The 25,694-nt window shown below is 36.4% G+C and overlaps 1 protein-coding gene across 1 annotated transcript in view; it reads left to right on the top strand.

The window, feature by feature from the left end:
- BTBD9 (BTB domain containing 9) overlaps window positions 1-25,162 on the top strand; it is a 142,120-nt gene extending 116,958 nt beyond the window's left edge. Inside the window, exons 11-12 of the mRNA XM_072856701.1 lie at window positions 10,471-10,549; window positions 15,430-25,162. Of these exons, the coding sequence (XP_072712802.1) occupies window positions 10,471-10,549; window positions 15,430-15,624 (274 nt within the window). The 3' untranslated portion in view covers window positions 15,625-25,162. The remainder of the gene's footprint in view (window positions 1-10,470; window positions 10,550-15,429) is intronic.
- Window positions 25,163-25,694: the final 532 nt, after the last annotated feature.

Here is a 25,694-nt window from a genome sequence, read left to right as displayed (position 1 = left end):
AGATTTATACAAACACTGAAATTCAAGACAGAGTTCTGTTTCCCTGAGCCCAGGGACCAGATTATAGAAGCACTCAGACTTCTTGGTTCTGAGAACATATTCCCTATGTTCCATTTTAAAACATCCTTATTCTCAACTTCACTTGATTGTCTCCTGCATTTACTTGAACATGGTACCATGCCTGTTTTCAACACGTGCCACCAAACCGGCTAAAAATACTTCACCAGTGTTAATGAATTAGGTTTTGCAGAACAAATATTAAGTTGATAAATGTGGTGTGTGTATCATAGGTGGGGGACACTCCTGGATACTGAAGCTCCGAGACCTGATCTACGTATTCTTATTCATGAGATTAATCATAAAACTTTGTCCTTTCCTCTTTGTACCCTTTCTTCTTGACTTAATCTGTCATCTATGCCAAGCTAAAAAGGAAATCAGATGATATAAACATTGTGTTGTTTAGTGAAAGGTGAAACTTTTAGGCCTTTTGAAAAGCTTAAGGGTGCTGACAAAAATTCTGAAAAGAAGATAATTAATTCTAAGGAAATTCTTGCTGAGATTGAAGAATATAAGATTTTGAGACACTGAGATGGATACCTGAGCAGCCCATTTCTGCAGCAACATACTGGGTCTGTAAGTGTTCCTTGTAGTGTAGAGGTACAAGAAATGCATGTATTCCTTGAGAGTTGTAGCATGACTGCATTGCTATATTTTGCTTGATTGTACTATGGTCACTTATTAATACTGAAGAAGATCAGTAAGATGTCAAGTTACACATTGCATATTTTATCAGTACATAACCCTACTTTGGAGATGCAGGCTGAATGTGAAGATGATGGGAAATGATCACTGTGTCTTTTAAACCTTATAGATAATGCCTTGCCAGAATCAAATTTTGCTTTATGGGTAAACATCAATTTTCTCTTATAAAATAAATTGTAGTCAGAATCTTGGCTGTTGGTCTGTCTTACAGCAAACACCATTGTTTTCAGTGGTCAGCCTTACTTAAATATACAACCTGTTTGAGCTTCTGTAATTTGCCATGGAGAAGCTCTTCGATAGTGTAAGAAAACTTGCTCTTAGTAGGTTTATTCCTGTTTTAACTTTATTCTCTTGTTCAGCTTTACCTCAGTGTATGTTGCCCCTCTCAGATATTTGTAAATTCTGTCATCCTTCTCCTGTGATTGATTGCTCATACAGGCTAAGAATACTTAAAATTCACCCCCATAAACATTTGGGTCCCAGTTTGACCTACAACATTAAGCAATTCTGGAAAAGCTGATTGGCTTAAGAGGTCTTCACCAACTATTGCCAGCTCTGCTCAGTGTAACAGAAATACTAATTTTCTTACTAGGAAGAGAATACTTCTCTCTTGCCTCCTGTTAAGCAAAGGTTTGTTGTTTTTTTCAATCAGCACGGGAACAAATTGCAGCTTCTGGGTAAGGACTTAACAGTGCAGATTACTGCTTTTATATTATGGAAGGATCCTATGGCAGCATATTGGACTGCCTTCACAGAGCCGTAATATTCTCTTTTGAAAATGTCTGTGCGTGCATGCACATACCCACATGCATGCCGGCAGTCACACACATGCACACTCTCAGTGCCTTTATAAATAAATACTACTACAAAAAGGTTATCCAAATTATAGATGCTTCATGTGAAACTGGCCCATTTATCTGCCTGAGATAAGAAAGGAATGCCTAATACTCAAACTGTTGTTTTGCGGTTATATTTGTTTACTTTGAAATTCATTGTTGCATAAGATCATCTAATAACCCCATGAACAGGAGATGCCCAAATGTTAATGAACTGGATGGTAAGTTACTATTTTGTCTGTAGCCCTTTCTTACAGGCAAAGCCATTAAATATAGGAACTGTTGACATCTCCTTGTATGGTCAGGGGGCCAGTCAGATGTTAATGCATCAAATCTAGAGATTTGCCCTAATGAGATTGTTGATATTCAGAATCTAATTTCATTAAAACTCTGAAAAGTACACATTTTCTTATGCTGGCCAAAACAGGTATGGTCTTTAGCATTACAAATATCCTGTGTTGAGATATATGCAGTATTAAGCCATTGATTTATTCACAGTAATGTTTTTACCAGGACAGATTATATCTATGAATCACAAAATGGAAGAATTATTATATCTTTAGGTTAATCCTTTGGGGATTTCTGCACTATGTGGTATGTGGTGTATTTTTTAGTATAATGCTCTGTCAGTTTGTTTCATGCACTTAAGGGGATGGTGCTTCCATTCTGCTCTTTGCTTTTCTGTCACACTGAGTTCCCACAGTAAGAATTTTTTTTCTCGATACCAGTACTGAACATCATATTACCTAATTTCATTCCATTATTTTTCTTGTATCCCTGTAAACCAATGTTTCTTTCTTAATGGATTTCATACACTTCAACTACGTATTTATAAAGTCATTCTGCCTTTTTCCTGTTACCTTGGTTGCTACTTAAATAAGTTTTGCCTGACTTTATTTTGTGTTCTTTCATCATGAGTCAAGTTATTTGTGAACTTTACCCAGCTCTTTGTCTATAAATTTTTCAGGTACAGAGTTACAAATTAAGTACTAAAATTTAGTTTATCAAAAACTATTGGGAGGGGAGCTACATTTTTTTTCTGTTCTATAACGTGGTAACAGAAGCAAAAGTTCTATTTGTTGTTTTTGTCTGTCTTAGTTCACTTTAGTCTCATGTCTAAAATTACTGCAGTCATGGATGTGGGCTCAGGTTTTTTTCTAGGCGAGTTTCAGTCTGAGGTCGCAAGGCTTTGTTTTCTGACCTTGAGGTTAATAGGTAATTCAGTGTGGTAGCAGAAAGGGTTACAGGATTCCTCCCTTCCATTAGCAAACCTCAGTATGCTTGTATTGCTGTTATGAGGAAGCACATGCTGATTTACTTTTTTCACTGTTTTATTCTTCTTAGAGGCTGTGGTTCAATTTACTGCATTCCTTGGGGGTTTGACATGTCAATTAGATGTTATCGACAGTAATAGAAGGGCAGTTGCTGTAAATGTGAAGTTTTTACGAGTGGGCCGTGAAATCACACCCAAGAGAATGTAAGAGAAAAGTGGGATAAATACAACGTTAGTCTACACACTACAAAGGAACCAATTAATAGGGAGCATGATTCTGTCTCATATCTCTAAAAATATTGTTTATATATTTGCTGTTAATCAACTATTCCATTGTCATGAAAAGTTATTTAATAAAAATAGCATACAATCTGTTTAGGATTAAGGGGGGAGAAGTCTTCAAAGTTAAAAGCATCCCACTAGTTGTATTACTGTGTATGTTGCTGCATTGGATGGCTTTTCATATCTTTGCTATCTACATGAACATCAGGAGCAATAACTAGTGGTGATGAGTAAGCACAACAAAACCAATTCAGCTTCTAGGATTGTGCAAGCTTCTCTTCTGCATGTGTGCTCTGGTGTACACAAAAGTAGGTAAGATGAACTCGTAGGTCAAGTTGCTCAAGTTCACAGCCTTTGTCCACCACCACTGCCAACACCCAAGGATGTATGTGTAGATACTACATGCACAGTTCTTGTTATGGCATAGGAATGTGGCCCATGGTGTTCTGCCAGACAGTTCCCAGCAAATTGCTAATAACTTCATTTTGTGGAAGATTTTTAAATATAAACTATATTTCTGGAAGTACCGAAGGACAACCTGTAGAAATTGAAAAAATGTGTGAGCAAGCTAAATTATATGAGTATGCAGCTTATGCAGTACAAAAATGTCACTGGTTGCCTACATTGGCATGTGGATATATTTGAAAATTGGTTCCTACAGTTAGTTAGAAAAATAACTACTACATTCAGTTTTACCATTGCTCAATTTGACTATATTTTAACATTTCCTTTATGTGATTTTTTTTTTTTTTCTGAAACAGCAAAAATGTCAGCACAGAAGCTGTGAAAGCAGGGGTTACTATAAGGAGTCTTTTACATTAGAAGCTTTATAAAGATGTCAGAAAGTTGGTATAGACTTCATTAAATCTACTTTATGTCAGACTTTTTAGTCTAATAGGTCTGCTTTATCAAGCCCACATTTGGTTTCTACAATAAATCATATGCAATAAAATGTTTCTAGCACTTTAGTGAAGTGTTTGGTGGGAGGGATCAATCATAGGGCAGAAATAACGAAGAATTTTGTTCAGATGCTTTCAGAATTATGTGTTTCTTATGGGAAGTATATTTAGAATAGAAACTTTTGAGGGGCATTTTCCCAAAAGATGGGAATACCTATTCTTACTTGTTAATATATAAAACCGTTAGGTAACAAATACTGCAACAGGTGATTTTTATTATTTATTTTTCTCACATTTATTCTAGACTCTCATTATATTTCTCTTAACCATTTTTATTACCTCTGCCATTAGTACTTCAAGTCCTTTTTTGTTTTGTTTTGTTTTTTTTCCTTATTAGACTGGGTAAAGTATATTTGCTATCTCATCAATGGACTATAGCATAAATATAACCAATATGCATTATTAGGTGAGTTTTGCCTCTGTCTGAGAGCTGTGGAGAGAAAGCTGTTACTTCTGGCTTGCACCTTCCTTGCTCCCTTAAAAGTACCACACTTGACAGGCCACCTTTTGAGAGAGTGCTGTCATGGTGACAGCAGAATAGATGGAAACTCAGTTTTAGGTCTCAGTTTTTAGTTGAGATAGACTGGGGTAGAGCTGGACTTAATTTGACTTTAATTTAAAAAGCAAAATGTAGATGACCTGTGATTCCTCACAATATTTTCTTTCTCATGCTTTATCTTCCCCCTCAGTGGCTTGGGAGGCTGGATGGAAAGGGGGTGGCTGAGCCAGCTACCCAGTTTGACTTCTGTGCTTTATGGGTCTGACTCTGAATTAGTATGTTAAATTACAGCTTTAACAGGAGAGGGAGTATTACTTCACTTTACTGTTTAGTACTGTTATGGTGGAAAACATAAAACATGCTTTTATAGGCAATTTATAAGGTAGCTGTAGACATTTTTGCTATTTTATAAAGAAAAATTTCTGTATAACAATAACTGTTACAGCATTTTTAGTGCATGTTTCTGTGTTTATTTTGTAGGTACTCCATAGTAGAGGTTAGTATGGTATTCATTAATAAAGCAAGGGGTGTAACACATCATGCAGAACATACTACGGTACTTCTCGAGTCTCAGTTGGCTTGCTTATGTGTGCATGCAATTTTTTATTTGGCAGCATCACATGCTAGTTACTTGCAGTCATCAGACTGATGTATGGAAAGACAACACAACTCTTTTCTCTTTTTCCTGTCATCTGCTTTTACAAATATCTCCTCACTATTCCATCATAATGAATACTGTATTTCATTTAAAAAATATGTAGTCATACTTGAAAAAGTCCACATCCAAATAAGCTAAGAAGTGTTTTGTCACTTGCTATAGAACGAGGCATATGTGGACAAGCATTGGAAAGCAAAATGGAGGTTACTTGCTGGTAATTGACATTTTTCAGGGTGTGTTGTTCATTTCCACATTTGGTTCCAACTCTTCTTTTCTTCTTGGAGTGAGGAACAAAAAAATGGAGGTTGTATGTCACATTGGAAAGTGAGGAGACACAGTGTGCTCACACAAAATGTACGTGCTTAGCCTAAAGCAAGCCATGATATGAATGTGATATGGTTATTACAGTTTGATGAATGTTAATTACATGTAACAGCTTTCTCTTTCGTCTTACATCTTTGGCCTGAGCTTGGTTTCAGCTATAATCAGTGCTGCTCTGGTGATCCCACAGTGCGGTAGTATTCTGTACTGCCAGTGGCTCATTAGAAAAACTCAATAAAAGATAAGCTTCCACTTCTTTCTTAATTTGTTCTTTCTGGAAGAGAAGGAAATAACGGGGGTCACTATTTATATCCTATTATATGTATTAGATCTTTAGAAAGATAGCAGCTTTTCATAGAAATAACTAGGCAAGGATTCTCAATGCTGAGAAAAGCCATTAAATTATTTAAGAGGTGAGAATTGCTATTTTGGAGCTACGCATAGCTTAAGCAATAGCAAGCTATTGTTATAATTTACCTGGACATCAGTATTTCTTGCATTCTTCTTGCAATAGACTAATAAACAAAAAGACAGGAAGAAACATGAAAGTGGAGGGGTTTCAAATGATTTTCTTCTTCTTCTGAATAGAATATGGTGAAGAGATTGTGGGATGCACAAAGCCACTGAGTTTTCAGTGACAGCTGTTGCTGTTGGAGAGGTGAAAGCACTTGGCCCAAGAGTCTGTTTATATGTTTGAGCAGAGAAAGTGATTTTCATTGCGAGGAGCTCTAAGCGAGACAGGCAGAGTCAGAGAATAAGAGAGCAAAAGATAATTATCTAAATTATGTTCAGGCTATTATAGAAGACGAATATAGTTAAAAATGTAATTAAATATGACAGGCTCACAGGATGCAAGCATGGCTTTGGAATGCTAATCATCAATTACTGCATCTCCTTAGGGGAGTCGGGTAGAATGAGAGAGTTAGAAGTCGGGTGGCTGAGGTGAGATGTAGAGCGTTAAATAAAACACCGTAGGACTGTAACAAGGCTAATTTCTCTTGGAAAATGGAGCTGTGGTATCAGGGGACCTTTGCTAGCCAAACAACTTGTAGTGCTGCATTTCAGCTTGAGGACCCTGGTGTAAATCTGAGTAGGCTGCTAGTCCCAAGTCTTCTCTTAGAGATGCAAACCTCAGCTTGAGGTAGTGATTATTTCTGTTGTGAAAGTGATGACCAGGACTGCTGCAGATTGAGCAGCAAATCTAAAATGAATCAACTGCAAGACAGGTGTGAAAGCAGGAAAAAAGATTAACACTTCCTGAATATTTAAAAAAGCTAAACCCTGAAAAATCAATTTGTTATAGGGTCACTAATAAGGAGTACAGAGATACAGAAAGTCCAAAGATGACAATGTCAGTTTATGGGAGAAGTAAGTTCTGATAGCTTCTTTATGACCGTGTCCTAGGTAAAGAAGGTAAAAGTATTGCCACCAGCTTGAAAGATTTGTTTGCTTGGCATATGAGGAGTGAAGGTGAAGAAGTGGCCTCTATTACACAGAAGTATCTAATCCCAGACCAAAAATGAGGTGCTTTTGATATATTTTAATGCTGCTGTTCCTGGAATACAGTGACTTACGTATGAATCAATACCAGAGCTATGTATAAAGTTTGGAGGAATTTTTTGTAAAGACCATCAAAAGCGATTTTGAGGATAGAAAGACTAGCTCTTGTGAGGAAAGTATAAAATAAGCACATACACATGGCATGACTACACAAATGTCATGACTATAAAATAATTTGCAAAATAAAATTTCTACAGAGAAACTGAAATTATTACAATAGTACCAGAAGAGATAACTAGTAGTAAAAGGAGAAGATTAAAAAGAAACTTAAGGCTTACCTATGATGTCTTTAATTTAATCGAGGAATACCACTGAACAATTGTTATGGCTTGATACATAAATAGAAGTCTTACTGAATTTGTTATATCAGAAAAAAAAAAAAAAAAACGCAAAAAGAGGGCAGATATGCCTTGATATTGTTCTGTCAGTAATCTCTCTTCCCATATGGGTATAGCTACACTACATAAATTATCTCTGCTGCATAATTATATCTGTACTGGAGAGGTATTTCTTTGTATATATTGATGTTCTCAAATGTACTGTTACAGTCGAAATCAGTGCAACTTTCTAGTGAAGAAGGTTTGCCTTGCTTATTTAAAACGTGACTTTTTCCAAATCCATTTGGGATGTTTTCTACTTTGTTTTTTCCTTTTTGCTAAGGAAATAAACCAAGAGACCTAATTTGCTCATTATCCCATAAAGTACTAATTCTCTAGTGGCAATATTCTTGAATTTTAATAACTTGAATTTTAATAACTCTTCTACAAATTGTCTATAATTTTGCTTTCCTTTTTGCAATAGGGAAGGAATAAAATGGACACATACCAAAACAGTAAATATTCTTAGGACCAAATTTATTGAAAACCCTATCTCCCTTCAAGTCTCACATCCTTAAGAATTTTTTTTACTATTTTCTATCAGGTTTTAATATTAGTAAAGGGATAATTATAATCCAATCCTAATAACAGTATTGTAGCAGAAAGTAAGGACTTGTAATGCAGTGGGAAATGGAAGAACTTAGGAGCTTGCTGGAGGAGCTGATCTAGAAGTGTGTTGTCAAAAGGATCTTCAGAGGCCTTTTTCTCAACCTCTCTTAACATCTGTCATGCTCTTCAGCTGTATTCCCTAATAGATGCGTCAGCTTCCTTGCTGTCACTTTGTACAACAGACAATGGCATTTACTGCCATCTTTGGAAAATCCTCACTGAACTCTTGCAGTGTTTATTTGACCAGTGCTCAGAAGTACTATAAATACATACAGCCCCATTGATGTTCTCTTCTGTGATCCCTAATTAACCTATTTGCTTGTCACAGAACACAAACTCTACCTTAGCGGCTAGGAAGGCATAGGCTGTTCTTAATAGCTTCTTTAAGATTTTAAACTCTTTTATTTAGAATAGCCGTATAATATTTTCCAAATCACTACATAGGGAAATCTGATTTTTACATCATCACTCTCCTCGCATAAAGTGCGTGCATGTAAATGTGAAACCATTCGCATAATGCAAAATATGGCAGTACTTTGTTATGAGGAGTAGTGTTGCAATCATCTAATTGTCCCAGCCACTCATCTTTGGGACTCTATACTTCAAGGTAACAAGTTACATTTGGCCCTGAAGATGAACTGACTGGCTGTACTAGAGTAATACGAGAAGGAAACTCCAGAAGAATTGTTCTCCTGTTTAGGGAAAAAAATATTTAAATCATAGCAAACTTTCAGATCTTGAGACAGTCAACAAAATAGTCCATTCTCATTTTGTATTTTATTTAGAGCTTGAAGAAACAGCCTGAGCTTTAAAATAAGGAGGACATAGCCACATAAGGGCTATGCCTCCTAAATAAACCATGCCATTAGGTAGATACCTGCTGTACCTCTGAGGCCTGACACAGACTGCACCTTTTTATTATGATGAGTAACTCTAATTGCATCCATTACTTCATGCAGTAATACCAGTAAACCACTTGAAATTAGGTCTTGATTGGGCTCATAATCTTCTTTAAGCAAAAATAACCTGACAGCAGTGATAAAAGTAATAGTCAACTAAATTAAACCCAGAAATACTATGTTTGTGACAGAGGTTTTCCTACTAAGGGAAAATTCAAGTGCCTGACAAATAGTCAGCAACCAAGCTGTTCATACTGCCAGGCTTTGGGATAGACTGCTGGTGGCAAGTGGTGTTTTATTCCAGTTTCACTTTGGTCCCTTATTTCTTATATGAACACTTCTGAAGGTATCCTGAACACATTCAGGAAAACTATCCAATGTTTTTCTTTTGTAGTGAGTTAATCAAGTTATACTTAACTACATTTTATTTCTAAAGCCTTCTGTGATAGAGTCTAGTTTTGCTAAAAAGTTAAATTCTGTATCTAGCTTTCATGTTTTATGAATATAAAAGAATTTAAATTCTAATGTGTTCAAGTACTGATCTAGCATAGTGGAAGACTGGCATCTAACTGAAACCTCTAGTTCCTGTTATTCTTTTTGTTTCTTCTGTTTTACTGTCAGTGTGTTCTGTAAGCACAAACGTATGGTGGAAACTGGTGTCCTTTTCCTGCTGGGTATTAGGCTACTTGAGGTGTTGTACCTCACCCAGATCAGGAGAGTATGAATGAGGAAGGAAGATTATAGTGGTCCCAATCTACCTCTAGTGTTCTCAGTCTAGCCCAAAAAGTTATACTCCAGCTCTGGGGGGGTGGTCTGTTCTCCCCGCTGCCTCTGTGTCAGGATGGGGAAATCCTCACAGCCTGAACTGCGAAGAGTGCTTTATGCCATTCGTAATTTATTGGAAGGACCTTGGCCCACACACGGGAAGCTTGGCTCCTCTGCCTCCACTGCTCCACTTAGAGTAGGAGGAGTTTATTTGAGGTTTTGGGTGGTTTTTTATCCCTAGAGCTGTAATTTTCTTAACCAAGCTCTGATGATTTCTCATGAGTAGTTAACAGATGGATGCATTTACTTTTATTTATCTGATCTTTTGTTTATCTAATACAGTCAATATTAGGCAAGGATTTTAGACTTTGATTCAGCTTTTTTTTCTTTTACCATTTTCTTAGCTTTCAGCAATAGTATGAGTATTATTCCTGCATACAAACTGTAGTAGTATAAGGTATGTATGAAAACACATAAGCAGAGTCAAGGCACTTAAAAATAAAAATGAACAAGGAGTGCTGGCAATTCAGGTGATGAAAAGTGTTTCTCTATTTGCCCTATTAAGTGATAATAGGACATACTGTCACTTGAATGGATTCTCTGTATATGGTACTGCAAGCTGTTGTGACCGTGTTTAATATTTGTATGTCTTTCTGGAATTTTTTTGTAGATCCTGGCAAACAATCACTTTTGATAAACAGCCTGCATCTTTTATCAGAATAGTCGGAACTCACAACACAGCTAATGAGGTAAGGAACTTTTACGAAAACCTGTATTCTTCATGAATAGACAACAGTACAGTTTTTTGTATCTTGCAGTGAAATTGATAATGCCTTCTTGATAATGAAATTATCAATGACAGTTATCAAGGAAATTGATAATGCCTTGCTTCGTTTTTTTGCTCTGGCAATCTAGCAAAATAAGAATGAATGCTTTTCTTATTTGAGTATCTGTGAACGGTGTTATCTTCCCTACAGAGTTCAAGGGCTGTTGCCATTCTGAGGGATATCTGGGGGGCTTTACAGACAAAGTACAGTAAAGCGTTTCTGGTTTTGACCTTTCCACAGTGCCACCAAACATTCCTATTTGGTTTGGTTTTAAATTAATCCTTATTTTGATGAATGATGAAAATACCATTTTAGTGCATGAGAGAAAGGTGTATAGTCTCTGATTACTTGGTTTTATCACCTTTATATTATCTTTTTAATGAATAAAACATAAGAAAAATCTCATTCTTCATAAGAAAATCTTGTTTGTGTAAGACTTTCTTATAATTAATTTTCATACCTTGTAAATCAGTTAACCAATAGTGGCCAAACCAAGATATTTTTTTCAATTCATTTTATACAGAAAAAATATATTTTGCCCTAACCAACCAAGTGCAATGTCATCCTCTTTTTATTTACTTGTGCTTCTGTCTTTCGTAATTGTAGTGTATTGTCTCAGATTAAGTCCAGATTTTATAGTTGACTTTAGTGAAACAATTTACAATACGTGAATTTAAGAATATATGTAAGTCTTTGTGAGATTAGGACCTTATATGATGAGATTATAAGAGGCACCAAAAGCTGCTGCTTCTGTGTGTATGCATGCATGTCTACATGCCACACGTGTAGTTCACCACAAAACATGGTACTTTCACGCTTTACAATGAACTTGGGATAGCACTATTACATTTGTAGTAAATAGAGTTTGTCAACTCTAGGAGTCAGGATTTCTGATCATATTTAGCATATGGGATTGCTGGTTCTTAAGCATTGGAAGAATTGTCAAACAGCATTGTTTATGTCCCAATTTTAGAGCAATTATTGCAAACACATGCACCACCAGATGTCAACATTAGTTCTCAGCAGACAGTTGGAAAGAAGCTGACCAATCAACTGAACTGGGAATACAAATTTATTTTTTTTCTAAGCACTGTCTCTTGCAGTGTATAGTTCAGTCTTAATCGGTGAGTTCTTAGAAATACAGAGACAGAAGGTGCCTCCAGGGTTGTTGTACGTGCATGAAGAAGGTCTTTTCCATTACTGATCCATATAGACAGTCTTGTTTGCTCTCATGCCAGTCTGTGTAAGTTCTCATTTCTTTATGAAAAAAGAATGAGGTGCATTGCCTACACTTAGCAAATCAGCCTACATGAAACATTACCTCCAACTTTTAATTCTTAAAGGTAGCTTTAAGCCCTGAAGAGTAATGGGCTTTTAAACATAATTCTAATTTCAAATTGGTTACTATTTCCAAGGAATTTAATATCGTGTGTAGTTATTTATATGGAGCATTGCATAACTATAGCGAAGATCAGTATGTGCAAATGGAGGTTACAGCTATTCATGTAGTGGCTCAGTGGAACTACAGACACATGCTGCTGTTCTAGATCTTTTCCTCTTTTGTCTTTCAAATCTGTATCCAACACTAATTTTTTTAAATTATTTCTCCTAAAGCTTGCAGAGGAGGAACATTACCAGCATGCACATATTACTAAATTATATTTTTTGGATATATATTAAACAGATGGTCTGTAACATTTTTGTCATAAATTTTCATTTTCCAAAGAAGGCAGCAAGGCATTTTTCATGCTTGCAATTTAAATAATAACAGTGTAACCAAAGTCTTGCTTTGTTCTGGAGTCTATAGTCTCGGTAGTCTCTTCAGTAAGAACACAAGCAGTTTCTAGAATCATTTGCCCACAGCTGGTTGTATTTTATGTCAAACCATTCTCATTTTAAACAAAAGATGCTAATGGGAGCATATTCTCATCAAGGAATTTTACTGTAATAGGTACAAAAATACTCCCGACTTGTTCTACCAACACATACCTCTGAACTTTGAAGCACAATCTGTACTTTCCAAAGGGAAGAGTTTATTTTTGGAATTGCAAAAAATCACATAAAATTTCTCCATTTTGTGAATGATTTCATCTTTTAATCTCATCTTTTCCTTTGCCATGTTTTCCAAGTTTTGAAAGACATGATGTTGACAGATTTTTTTTGACCTGGCATTCGAATATTTTTTGGTATGTTAGAACATGATAGAAGTGTAACTTTTTGTTTTCTTGAGCTTCCAGACATCCTACTTTTATAAAGAAAAGGATTATTTTTCCTTAGTCCTTGTCATCTTTTATTTGTCAGACAGATCACCTGATACTTTGACTGTGTAAGTTTTATCTTGTTATTCCTCTTCAGCATTACTGACCTGGAAAGGACACCTCGTTGCTACTGTGAGAGCTTTACCTTACAAATTACTGCACCAGTGTATATGTACTTCGCATTCCTGCTTTGTACGTCAGACCTTTCTTAAAATATCCATGAGAAGTATAACACGCTGTTGATCAGAGGATAATGCTGAACTGTTATCTCTGCCTTTTCAAGACACACACATGCAGGATTGTTTTAGTAATACTGTTCTGAAATACATAATTCCGATATTGGATGAAGCAGATGAGCTCAGTTGTACTTCTCAGTCCTCTGTTTCTTTCACAAGCTGTATTCTCTATATGTTGACGTGGCAGAGTAACTGAAAATAATGCTGTAAATTCACAGGCTTGTTAATGTGCCAGATGCTGAGTTGAGCATTAAGAATTTAGTTTGAAAGAATGGGTAAAAATTAAAGTTACAATTTAAGAATCAGGTACTTCAGACTTTATAGATTAGTATTAGCTAAATTTCAGTGGTATCCATACTATATTTTAAAAAGCATGCATCACTATGTAAAGTGAAGTTTTAAATGAGAAACTCTATTGGTGTGGGATACAGTAGAAATATGGAATCTTCTGACTCGGAGACCTCCATCCCATTCATTAAACTGTGCTGCCTTCCAAGGAAAGCAGCGTCTTACAGAGGTGCACTGATGAGATAATGTTCTTTTCTGCAAATTCTGATGCTCATAAGTTCAGCTGGAAAAATGACAATAGTTGTTACTGTAAAAACATGAGAGCAGGATGAGTATAAAAGGGGCTTCTCAAGAAGTGTAGCTGAATGCAAAAATTGGCTTCTCAAGAGCTGTTAACAGATGGAGAGAATTCATGCCACTGTAGAAATTAGTTCGGCTTTAGAAGAAAACTCACCAGAAGAAATGCAGAGGAAAACCATTTTGTGCACATGTGTGTATGTGTGGGTACAGGTGTAGATTTGTAAACTGTTTATATGTGTGTATATATAAAGGCATAGCTATACATACTTATGCGAGCATGTGTATATATATAGAAATATAAACATGCATCGCTGTGTATCTGTATAAAAAACTGCAAGAATTCTTACACTGAGAGGCACAAGAAAATATAATGGGGGTAAAAAAAAACAGTGACTCTGAATATTATTTTTTTTAATTCGTTTCATGTGTGCTGTCAGAATTTGAATTAACTAGGTACCTCCTCAGAAAAGACCCAGGGGCTATTGCAGACATGTCGTTGCAGGTGTCTGCTCAATGTGCACTTGAGCAGGGATGGTCAAAAAGAATAATAGGATTTTTGGTTGTATTGAAGAAAGGCTAGAAAATATAATATTCTGTAGTCTTGTATGAATATGTAGTATACCCATGTCTTGTTTATGGTGTCTGATTTTGCCCACGTTAACTTGAAAGGGTCTGGGAAAGGGCAGTTAAGATTATAAGAGATTGCCTTCGTTTGTGAGAATAGCTTTAAAGACACGATCTACTTGCAAGAAGAATGACAGAAGATGTCATAAAAGCATACAAAATTAAGTTAAAACAATAATTTTGAAATTCATTTTTTAATATTCATCAAGCTTTAGCTATAGAACTACAGTGCATGACAAAATAACAAATTTTAAATCAGTATAAGAGATTTATTTGTTTAGTATGTGGTAAAGCTGTGCAATTTGTAGCAATGAGAAATCATGTGGAAAGAAGTTTAACAGTTTTAAAGAGTTACTCCCCCTTCTCCTCCCAGGCACTTCAAAAACAAGTAGAAGAGTAAGTGAAGTAGAAAATAAATTGGAAAAAATGCTTAAACTGATGGTCCTCTTACTCTAAGATACAGTCACCTGCACAGTGGTCCTGGGTATTGTTTGAAACATCAGAAAATGATCACAGTTTGAAATGGAATATTTCAGCTGATGAAGCAGCACCCTCCTTGGACACTTTGAGTGCCTTTCTACATACTCCAGGATATGTCTGTAGAGCTACCGTTGGTATTACAGCAGAGGGCAATCTTGAAATAGAATCATATTGGTAGTGATTTAAATTTCATTTCTAGCGTGTATGAACATTCAGTCTTTTGAGGAAGTAATTAGATCATAAGATACGTTTAAGACAATTAATATAATTGTTGTTGTCATCCGATAGCATGTAGTAGATATTTATGCTACTTGGCAAAGAAAAAAATCATTTACAAATATCTCTATCCGGTTTGGAACCATCTTTCTGATTTTTAGTGCCATATGTAAAGGTTGGTATAATTTGAAGGCCTTCTCTTTCTCCACTGGTATCAGTTTATAATATTTATGGCCCGCAGACAGATGTTTTTTGACCTCATGGTGAAACATTCTAAATTGACTAAGTACTTGGGCACTTATCTGGCCTGCATACTTCCATATAGACTTCATCTTACTTTGACCATGCTTTTGCCAGCATTTAATTGTTTTGCTTTATCGTCATTTTTTGTTTTCTCCAGGTGTTTCACTGTGTGCATTTTGAGTGCCCAGCACAAAACAGTACCCACAAGGATGAGAGTGGTAAGGAAGTGGCAACAACTGAGGTGGGGACTGGTGGACAACAGCTTGTTTCTCGCCCTGTTCGAGCTGCAAGCACTAGTTCCCTGCATTCCCCTCCTGGATCCACCTCGCGTTCACATGCTCACCAACCGTAAAGGAGATTGAAAGGGAGGTTTTGCAGCCCTGCTGACGTTATATGAAATTATTCAGAACCTTCTTGTGCTGGCACCTTTTCTTTCTTTTTCTCTGTGAACAAAGGGGACCATGTCTGAAAGCTGGAAATGCTGAAGTGGAAAAGGCTTTTTGCAAGGACATGAAGAGACTGCCTCGCTCTCCTCAATTTGTTCAAATCAGGATGGTCTCTGAGGGGGGAGAAAATAGGTCTTCAATCTTCATCAAGTACCCCATTAACACCCTACCTCTCTAATCTAACCAAGGCAAGGAGAACAGAAGGAAGTAAAAGGCAGAGCTACGGTGGAAATCTAAAATGACTCGAGCAGAATGGAAGGCATATGAAATAAGTATTTGTTCCCTGAAGGTTTCCATTAGCAAAGAAAATGTTTATGGAACACATCAGTCAAGAATATATGTTATTTTTAAAAGTTATTCTTCATTCATATTCCTTTGTAACTAGTAATCTGTTTTCTAAATTGTTTTGACCCTGTATTCCACTTTGTCTCTTATTTTTGGCTGTAGCAAATGCTGTGCAGTAGATTAAGGAAGTATCAAACATGTTTACCTGCTGAGGTGCAAATTCCCTCATTCATCAGTGGGATGACAAGAAAAGCCTTCATGATATCAACAAACTACTTAATTGATGCTATATTAATCTTGACCTTAGTTGACTTTTCAAAGTACAAAATTGTGATTTCTTGCACTCAAAAAGGAAAATCCTAAATCAAGCATCTGTCTGAAGAAAAACATATTTTTCACTCCTGAAGATGATTACTTAAATTTTACCTGTATTTCTAAGAAAACTTGCAACAGATCATCAAAAATGTTTGGTTTAGAAAAGTAGAACTGCATCTGGTTGCTGACAAGCAGTTGTTCAGAATACAAGAAGAAGAATTTGCAGATACTTATTTTTTTCCAAGAAAAAAATGTTTTACAGTCTGGAGCTAAAAATTCAAAGGCTGTGTGTGCATAAACTTTTCTCATAATCTTCATAAAATATGATGCTTTTACACCGTATTGTAAAAGATCTGGCTCTTACTTTACAGTCACAGAATTTGTTATCCATCTCTGTCTGTCTGGATTACATTTCCTGCTACTTTGCTTATTCTAAGTGTTTCCACACTGATGATGATGCAGTCTCTTACTCTCCAGATCTACGTGACTTTTAGGAAGAGCTCCATGTTGGTCTTTCAGTATGGGATAAAGTGATTTTGTATTAAGACAAACACTGATGTAATTGGCAAAATTGATTAGGAGGTTGTTACTCCTCATGAAGTATGTTATATTGGAAATGTCAGCTATCTGGTTTTATGAACTTGGAATTTCCTGTGGTGACAAATAGCCTTGTCAGAAGAAAACAAAGCTAGCACAGGATAAATACAGTTTTTCTTTGCATAACCATAGTGATAAAATGAGTTATATCAACATAGCAAATAGTATGTTAATTTATCACGCTACTTAATTTGAAAGAATTTCCCTGTTGGATACTGGTTGTGCTAAAAACAGGAAGAAATATAACAAGTGGTAGCAATGAATCAGTAGAAACTTTGAGGGAGAAAAACTTCCTTTTGCTTGTTTCAAATAAAATTGATTAGGCTTTATCAATAATATTATAGTATTTTTCATTGCCAGATTGCAGTTGAGTTCTGACATTTGCATACAGCCCTCTCCCTTCCCACTGCTGTCTTCTGACTTGTGAATGTCTGTTGGTGAAGATGCATGCCCACTGCGTTATATATAGCTTATAATACGTGCCACAGCTGCCTCGGATGCTCTAGAGCTCTGAGGCAGGATACTGCTCGTGCTGGCCAGCACCTCGTCTGGGGTGCTGGTTACCTTATGGCTTAACAGCCTTTGGAGCATGGAAGAATTGAGACCAGCTACTGGGGACACAACTCTTGTTTAAGTATAGGTCCAAAAAGTTGGGATTTTTTTTTTTCTTTTTTTCCTTTGAAAAGTAAAACCAGAAAACTTTTCTATTCTGGTTGTAATCCATGCTGGAACTACTGAGCTGCATGAAGCATGTCTTGTCTTTGGTAGATAAGTCCTTCTGTGTCAGTGGTGGTATTTCTTTGCAGTTTGATCAAACAAGTTTGCTGTTCTCAAGCTGTGAATAAGCAAAGGGCATAACTTCCTAGCTGTTAGTCTTTAGCAGTCACTATTGTAGAGAAAGTTTAAAAAAAAAAAAAGTTTGTGCCAGCTGTTCTGAGTCTAGGCTCGCAGAGAAAGAACAGGATTTTCATTTTATAATCTTTGATGTGTACGATTAATTTTTATGATACAAATAAGTCTTGTAGACTATAACCTACTGCAAATCTTTTTGATCTTGTCCTATGACTCACTGTTGAACAGAAATGTCTATTTATTTCCCATGACATTCACTCTCTGCCAGGAATCTGAATGAACAGATCTGAGAGATTCCCAAAGCAAAAACTATCAGGTCCTATAGACCCTCCAGTTTCCCACCCCCAAAAATCAATCAAAACAAAAACCAACTTTGCATTGTCCCTCTGTACAGGTGAACAGAAATTTTTAGTATTAGACTGATTCTCAGTCACACATTGCCTTTCTCACAGTCTTTATTTTCTTCTCTTAGAGTTACTCTTAGAACCTGTCACTGAGGTGAGTCCAGTGTGATCACAGAGCTCCCAGGCTTTTAAGACAAGCCCTGCCACAATTCACATTTTCTAGTAGGAATCCTTTACTTTTTTAGTCAAAGAAATAATGTTGAAATGTTTAAGGGACCTGAACTCTGCTTGGTCTTCTAACACTACCTGCCAACAAACACCCCTAATATCTGTATTGCCTAGTGTAGGTATCTGTCTTAAACATTGTGTCAGCAACATATTACTGGTAACAAAGGAAGATGCCACACAGAACTGATCTGTGTTTTGGTGTGAATGTTCTCATTCTTTCTAATTATTGGCTGTATTTATTTACTCCTGATTTCAGATGTAGTTCTTGTATATTCTTCTGAAATCTTTTTTCTTTTTTTCTTTTTATTTTTTTTCTCCTTTCAGTGGAAGTAAGTTGTGCTGTTATGGCTTGACATCAAGGTTTATCAGAGTGATGAAATACTATAATTATTCAGAACTTTGTTATCACTTACTCATATTTTATTTGCGACAGGGGTAGAGCAGAACTGACCAGCTATTCATTGCTTTCTTGTCAGAAACTATAAAATAGACCTGTTGTTAGATTTCTGCATAATAGAACTAACTAATTGTCACTATTGAGCTATTATTTCTATTTAGTACTTTAGTATCGTCAAATTCCCCAGGCCTCATTTTCTCACTTTTTCTTCCATAGGTTGAATTCAGACTTAAGCTCAACACATGGAGCTCAACAAAGCTCTTCCTAAAGTCTCTTTATTAACTTACTCCAAGTGCATTTAAAAGATTTTTATTCACAGAATTGTACAGCCAGTATCAATGCCTTAAAACTGGTTTATCCAGGAAAATTAATTTCTCAACTGAGCAAAAATTGTGCAGCTCTGTCTTCAAGCCATTGCCAATCAGCTCTAAAACAAGTTCAAATAGCATGTTAAATGGAATTACAGTGAGAGAAGTTAATCTAAGTCTAATGTAAAAGACAATACAGAGCAGGAATCACCAATTTTGTTAGAGAAGGAACTGTTCATTGCAGTTTCCTTCCTTTAGAGCTCCATTTCTTTCTTTTTTCCCCATGAAAATCAGTTTTTCTTGTTTATTATGACAACTCATGAAAGAGCTCAGTACTTCTCAGCATTGCTGAAAAATTCAAATTAATTTAATGCATCTTCATCTTTACTAATGATAACATTAAATTAGAGAATTTTCAGTTTAGTATCTGACTTGTTGAGATTTGGTTTCCATGAAAGAAGCAAAAGATGTCTATAATTGTTCCACTCTAAGTAAATTAAGTTTTCCAACCAAATGCATGCGAGCATCTACTCATTATTCAGCGATGTTTTGTACATCTAGAGTCAGTGTGAAAATTAGAAGACAAAGTTAATGCCATTCTTGTCTGTTGTGTGTTCGTAGTTCTGGTTATACACTGATGCCCACTCAGAGACACTCAATAAGGAATTAGAACTTAGATGTGATTTCACAGAAAGTAGACATGCTATACATTGCATTTCTTTATGAAAGTATTAATTGGCTTATATTTTGACAGCTGTTAATATGCTGTCAAATGGACAAGTGAACACATTGGTAATTTTGTCATTGTGGCTGGAGCAGTCAGCAAATAATCAGATCCAGTAAGAGTTAACGTATTTGAGAGTAAACGTTTAGGCTTGTATGTCATATCAGTTGCCAGAGGACTAAACTATGCTTCAGAAATAGTAATTTGTAGATCCCAGAGGATGCTTGAGGCCTGCTTCCCATCCCCATCTTTCAATTAATGGCATATTTAGGTTAGAATCCTTAGTTCTCGCTGCACTGATTGTTGTTGTTGCCAGTTGTACTAGTTAACTCATATATAGAAGGTCCACAAAGCTTTGTTCAGGATACAGAAATAAACGTCCTGGATCAAGTTTTAGGAGTACCTAAATATTCATATATATATATATGAGCTAGTAGCTAATATTATTTAGCTTGAATTTAGAACAGGTTTTAAAGCTCCAAAACTTTAAAAAAAAAAAAAAAATATCTGTGCAGGCAGGTGTGAAATGCTACCATTGTCATATGGCAGGATGCTGACTCTATTTTATGGTTGCTTAAAAAGTGCAAATGTCTAAACAAGGTATGGGTGAGCAAGTCCAAAGCTGGTTTTTGCCCAGTTGTTAAGTATTGGCAATTTGGCCGTAGTGAGGTGTATAAAATAGAGCAGGTTAAATGCTCATCTCAGACAGGGGTGCAGTCCACAGAACACACCTATATTCCTCATAGCTATCTTGTATCCTGTGGCTTGCAGTGTTACAGAGTGAGCCTTCATATCTCTTCTGTTAACTGCTCAAAAAAACCCTGCAGGGTTTTCTTTGGCCCTTCACAAGCTTTCATTGCAAAGCTTTGGCTGAGGTAATGTCGAAGTCCCACCTATATTCCATGATAGAATCTGGGTCTGTGTTTGATTTTACATGCTTACTAGAAAAATAGTTTTAAAGTCACCCTGCAACTTTTCCTTAGATAAAGAAAGCCCAAATTAAAAACTGTAGTATAATACAAGGAAACTGCAGGTATCTGTCATTTACCAATAGACTGACTGCCAGTACAACTACATACCAGTTTTATAATACTGTATGTGTTTAATTACTATGATATGTACAAATGGTGGAAGGAAGTAAAGAATCAGCTCTGCACACCCTTGGCATTAGACATTATCACCCAACCAGACATCAGAGAATTACTTATTTTCCTATTCCTTCCAGCCTAATAGAATAATGCAACTCAGTGTTCTGAAAAACATTATAATTGATTCATTACATAAATGTCGTGGGAACTGAAGTTCAGAATACTTTGGCTAAAAATCTGAATGAGTGGTGACTTCACCGAGTACAGGCGTAAACATGCCTCTCCAGTGCCTCCTGCTACTTTAGGCCCTGGCCTTTCGTAGAGGAGGAGAGCTGCGCTGTTGGTGCAATGTAAGTACTTTTCCTCATTAGAACTTTTACTCATCCATTTCGTATTTATCATCTTGGCACATCTATGTCTTTGTGCAGATACTCACCCCTCGGTTAAAAGAAGGTAACCTAGTTTCTCATGATTTTCAGAATTATCCAGTGACTCCTGAAAACTGGCAGATATACATCAACAACCTCAGTGTATATTAAGTAGTCTGAGGAATTTACAAAACTGACCTCTATGGTCTTCTACAGCAAATGCTATGTGTCCAAAAAGTACCAGGTGACTCCTGAAATACCAAGTAAGTTGGGCAGTGTTACTGTTCAGATGAGGGTTTGTGCGTCCACAACTATGTGCCATGTAATCCGAGTGAGTAGTAGTTATTGCAGCTTCTTTCTGTAGAGGAAGCAGGAACTTGCACACCTACCAGAAATCACTCATTTTTGGTCTACATCACCTATCTGTTGTCTTTGTAGTCCTGAGCTATAGTCACTAGGTGATTTATGGTTAATACCTAGAATCTAATAAATGTGTTTAACAGTAGATGTTAAGAAGGGGTGTTTTTGTCTTTACATAAAAATTTTAGATTGTGCTTTTGAAGGATGGTCAGGCCACAGAATTGGGTTTTGGCATCTTCTATAGCTGTCTTTGGGTTTTTTAGTTATTTTCAGCTGCTAAAAGATAGTAGAATTCTTCACAGGAATTTCTCATAGAGATTTGTCACGCTGAGAAACAGCTTTTGAAACAATCATGGCAGGTTCATTGCTGGAGAACAAGGGCAGGTTTCTTCTGCTTTCTACAGGCCAGTATCCTGTTTGGGTCATTCTGTAAGTTTGTTGATGCCATTTTTAATAAGAAGGGCATCAGTGTTGCATGATTTGGATCTGCTTCAGAAATTATGTCACTCATTTTGAGAGGTAAATACTTTGAGTGAATGTTTTTATGCAATAATACGAAGTTCATGGGACTTAGATGATTAGATTAGAAACATATCACAGCAAGAGCTGGAGTTGCAAGGAGCCGTTTGGGGGAAAGACTGGTATGGACTTACACGTGTGCATCTGTGCATATATAGCTAAGAAAACGTATGTGTTACCTAAGTTCACGTGACTGTTTGCAAAGATGTGTTTCTACATGGCCTTTTGGTTTTTTAATTTAGGGAATTTTGTTAAGGAATCTATCACTCTTCTGAATGTGAGCGCTAAAAAAAAAAGAGGAAGAGAACATAGGGAGCAAGGTTTTAATGGTTTTTATGGGAAGAGCAACACAAGATACTATTCTTATGGTCTGAGCTAGTTCTGTTTGTCTCCAGTCCTCACAGCTCTTACTTTTTCCTACATGCTTCCCCCAATCTGCTTGTTACTCCTTTTCTTTTCCTCCCTACCTAGCATCATGTCACCATTGCTGTGGTATTCCCTAGAACTTTCCTCCAAATTGTGATATAGTAAGGATTTTTTAAAATTTATTTATTTTTACCTCTTTGTCATATGCTGAATAAAACATCCTCATCCCTGTTCATTCATATTGGACTTTAAAGGCAACTACCACTAGGCTGTCAAGTGCTAGTGAGCAAAATTTAAATTTAGCTGCCTATGGATATGGGAAATACTAGCCCTTTTGGAGCATGTACTTCCATAATCTGTTTGCAATCTGTTTGTTACCCTTAAGAGAAAAATCAGTAAGAGGTTTTCTGTTGACTTTAGTAGGTCAGGTCTTGTGCAGGCTTATCTAAGTTAAGTTTAAATATAAATTTAAGTATTTCTCTCTCACCATGATGCATCAGATACATGCTCAATTTGTTAATTGTGCATTGCTCCATGTGTTAGTTGTACATAAGTGTTGCTTTCTAAATAAACTGCATCATCAGAAGTGAACCTCGAAAGAATTCATAACTTTTCAGCGTTCCTGTGTGAAGGTATTTCAGCTGTCTGGAGATTCAAACATCACACTGAGCACATGGACTCATTTTGAGAAGTACAGCGTTAACTTCACAGTTCAGTGCCCATGTCTATTAATCTTGTCCAATATCTTGTAAAATTTTCTTTCCTTTCTGCTTTGCTCAATTTCATTATTATCATTGGTTTTCTTTCTGAAGTGAATGTTAATGTTGTTCCTTCAAAGATCATAAATTAAGTATGAGGAGCCAGGCTAAACAGAAGTTCTGCTTTTAATGAACTTTTTCACTCATTTCTGTCAGTGCTCCTCTTTCTTGACAGACCGTAGTTTAAAACTATATGGTTACACTCACCTTCTCTGTAGTAATTATCATTGTATCTTTAAAGTTTTGTGCATTAAATCCCTATCCTTCTTTCTCATATTTCCTAAACGTAGAGTGGTTCTAAACTACCTCAGACCTTGTTGTGAATAGGTACGAGTTTCAGCTAAAGTTTTCAGATTTTATCATAGTCTTTGAATGTTCTTTAAGTGCATGTATATGTAGCGAAATCAGCCTGCCAGACCCTGATAACATTTTCAGGAATACTGTCTTGAGTGAGACACATAACTGGGATGAATTCACAGCCGCACCCATTCAGGCTCATACCAATACCTCTTTCAAGAAAAACTTTTCAGGAGCGCAACTTCTGATATGGGAAGTGCTTCAACTTTCTGGTTCAACTCTTTGAAGGAACATGATGTTGCCTGCACTGGACTACTTTCTCTTTTACTGTGACAACCGTCATAAAAATTGCATCATCAGACCTCCATTTTGGGCCCTTAGCAGGAGCTGTGCTATTGCATTGGCCTGTGCTCATCATACGAGAATAAACCCCGCATGGCATGTTCTGATGACCTCGGTAACATTTTTATACCGCAATGGATACACATTGCCAACCATTTGGGCTAATTAGGTTTCAGGTAAAATGATGGTTGCAGATTGTGCTGCACTGATCCAGTCAATATCTTTGGGAATTGTCTGGTTTTGTAAGTTATCCATTGAACAACCTGGCAAACCTTGTTAGTACTGATTTCCCTTTCACCAGCAGACGTGCACATCATCGAACAAGTATTTTGTAACATGGAATTTTCCATGAGCATCTAGAAAAAGAAGCATCACAATTATATCCTTAGTAACAATGTGTGTATTTGTAATGAAAGTTATAGAATTATTAAACTGCTATAAGCTATTCTGTGCATGCTCTAGCATTGTATTAACAGTTTGTATTAACAGCTGAAAAGCAGAGGGTTCCGGAGAGCAAGGAAGGCTGGCTCTGGATTTCTTTTTTAAGAGTTTCAAAGAGCAGCGAAACTCACCAGAGTGGATGCAGGACCAGACAATGCTCAAAGCAAATCATAACGTGAAACTGTTGTGCTTTGTATTTATTTCTTTGGGGATTTTTCTTTAAAGTATTTAACTTCACAGGAAAATATAGAATATATTTAAAATAGTCACAATTAGAAATGCACCTTTTCAAGAATGAGATAGGTGTGATTTGAGAAATAAAGTGATCTTTTGTGTTTAACTGCTTGTCTGTAGTTTTGTTAAAATAACGGTAGAGTCCGTCTAGTGCTGCTCACATATTGCATGTGCGAACAGAAGAGTTTTGGCAGAACTGGACTGATTTCCCAGCATGGCAAGGAAATTAGTATCATCATTGATGTATTAACTCATAATGATGCAGTTTCAATATCAACATAGAAAACACTGGTAATTTTTGCAGTGACTTTCAGGCCAGTGGGCATCCATGAAGCTACTGTGAATGTTGAGAACAACAGCTGCCAGAGGTTGCTACCAGGATGTGCCCCTGTACTCTCTGGAAGAAGTGTATGAATGAGTATTTCACAAAAAAGGGGGCAAATATTTTGAGACTTGGGAATCTGTTTTCAAACGAACCAAAAAAGGCTTGATTTTTCAGAGGTATTTAGCACTTGATTTCCTTTGGACTACCATGAAAGGTGGGAGCACTGAGTGTTTGATTCATGAATATTAGGCCTTTATTTGCCTGGCTTGTCAGCCTCACATATTGAACAGAGTTTTTGTAAGCCTTGCCTTCATGGCCTAAAGCAGTGACTGTTCTCCAGTAACAACAATACATTCCTCTATCGTGTAATCTTTTAAGCAGTTGTAGGTGTGCCATGCTATTGCTTTCATAAATGTATATAACCTTTGTTACCTAGAAAGTAGAGAGGTCAAACTCAAAAGATGGAAGTACGGTACCAGGTTGTGAGATCAAGCTGAGGTACCACAGCAAACCATACAATGCCGTAATATATTTAGATCTAATTTCTTTTGTGTGTTGATTAGCCATACAATAGTTAATAAGTTTGACAGTTGTTATTAGATTTTGAGAGTAAAAATGGGATTTTTAAGTGTCAGATCCTGCTGTTTGTTTTAAAAAATGGATGTGTGGATTTTGGAGCATAAGCTGCCACTCACCTCAGTTACTAAATTGTGACACTTATAACGTGAGAATACTGATGTGAGGAAGCCTTACTTTTGAAATGGTGTTTGCCTAAATAGAATACAGGCTGAAGGGAAGCCAGGAAGTTGTATAATCCAGTCAATAAGT

This window comes from Ciconia boyciana, chromosome 3, assembly GCF_034638445.1.
Source record: "Ciconia boyciana chromosome 3, ASM3463844v1, whole genome shotgun sequence".
Classification (NCBI taxonomy): domain Eukaryota; kingdom Metazoa; phylum Chordata; class Aves; order Ciconiiformes; family Ciconiidae; genus Ciconia; species Ciconia boyciana.
The sequence above is the reverse complement of the archived record's forward strand: the minus strand, read 5'-3'. Positions and strand labels throughout refer to the sequence as shown.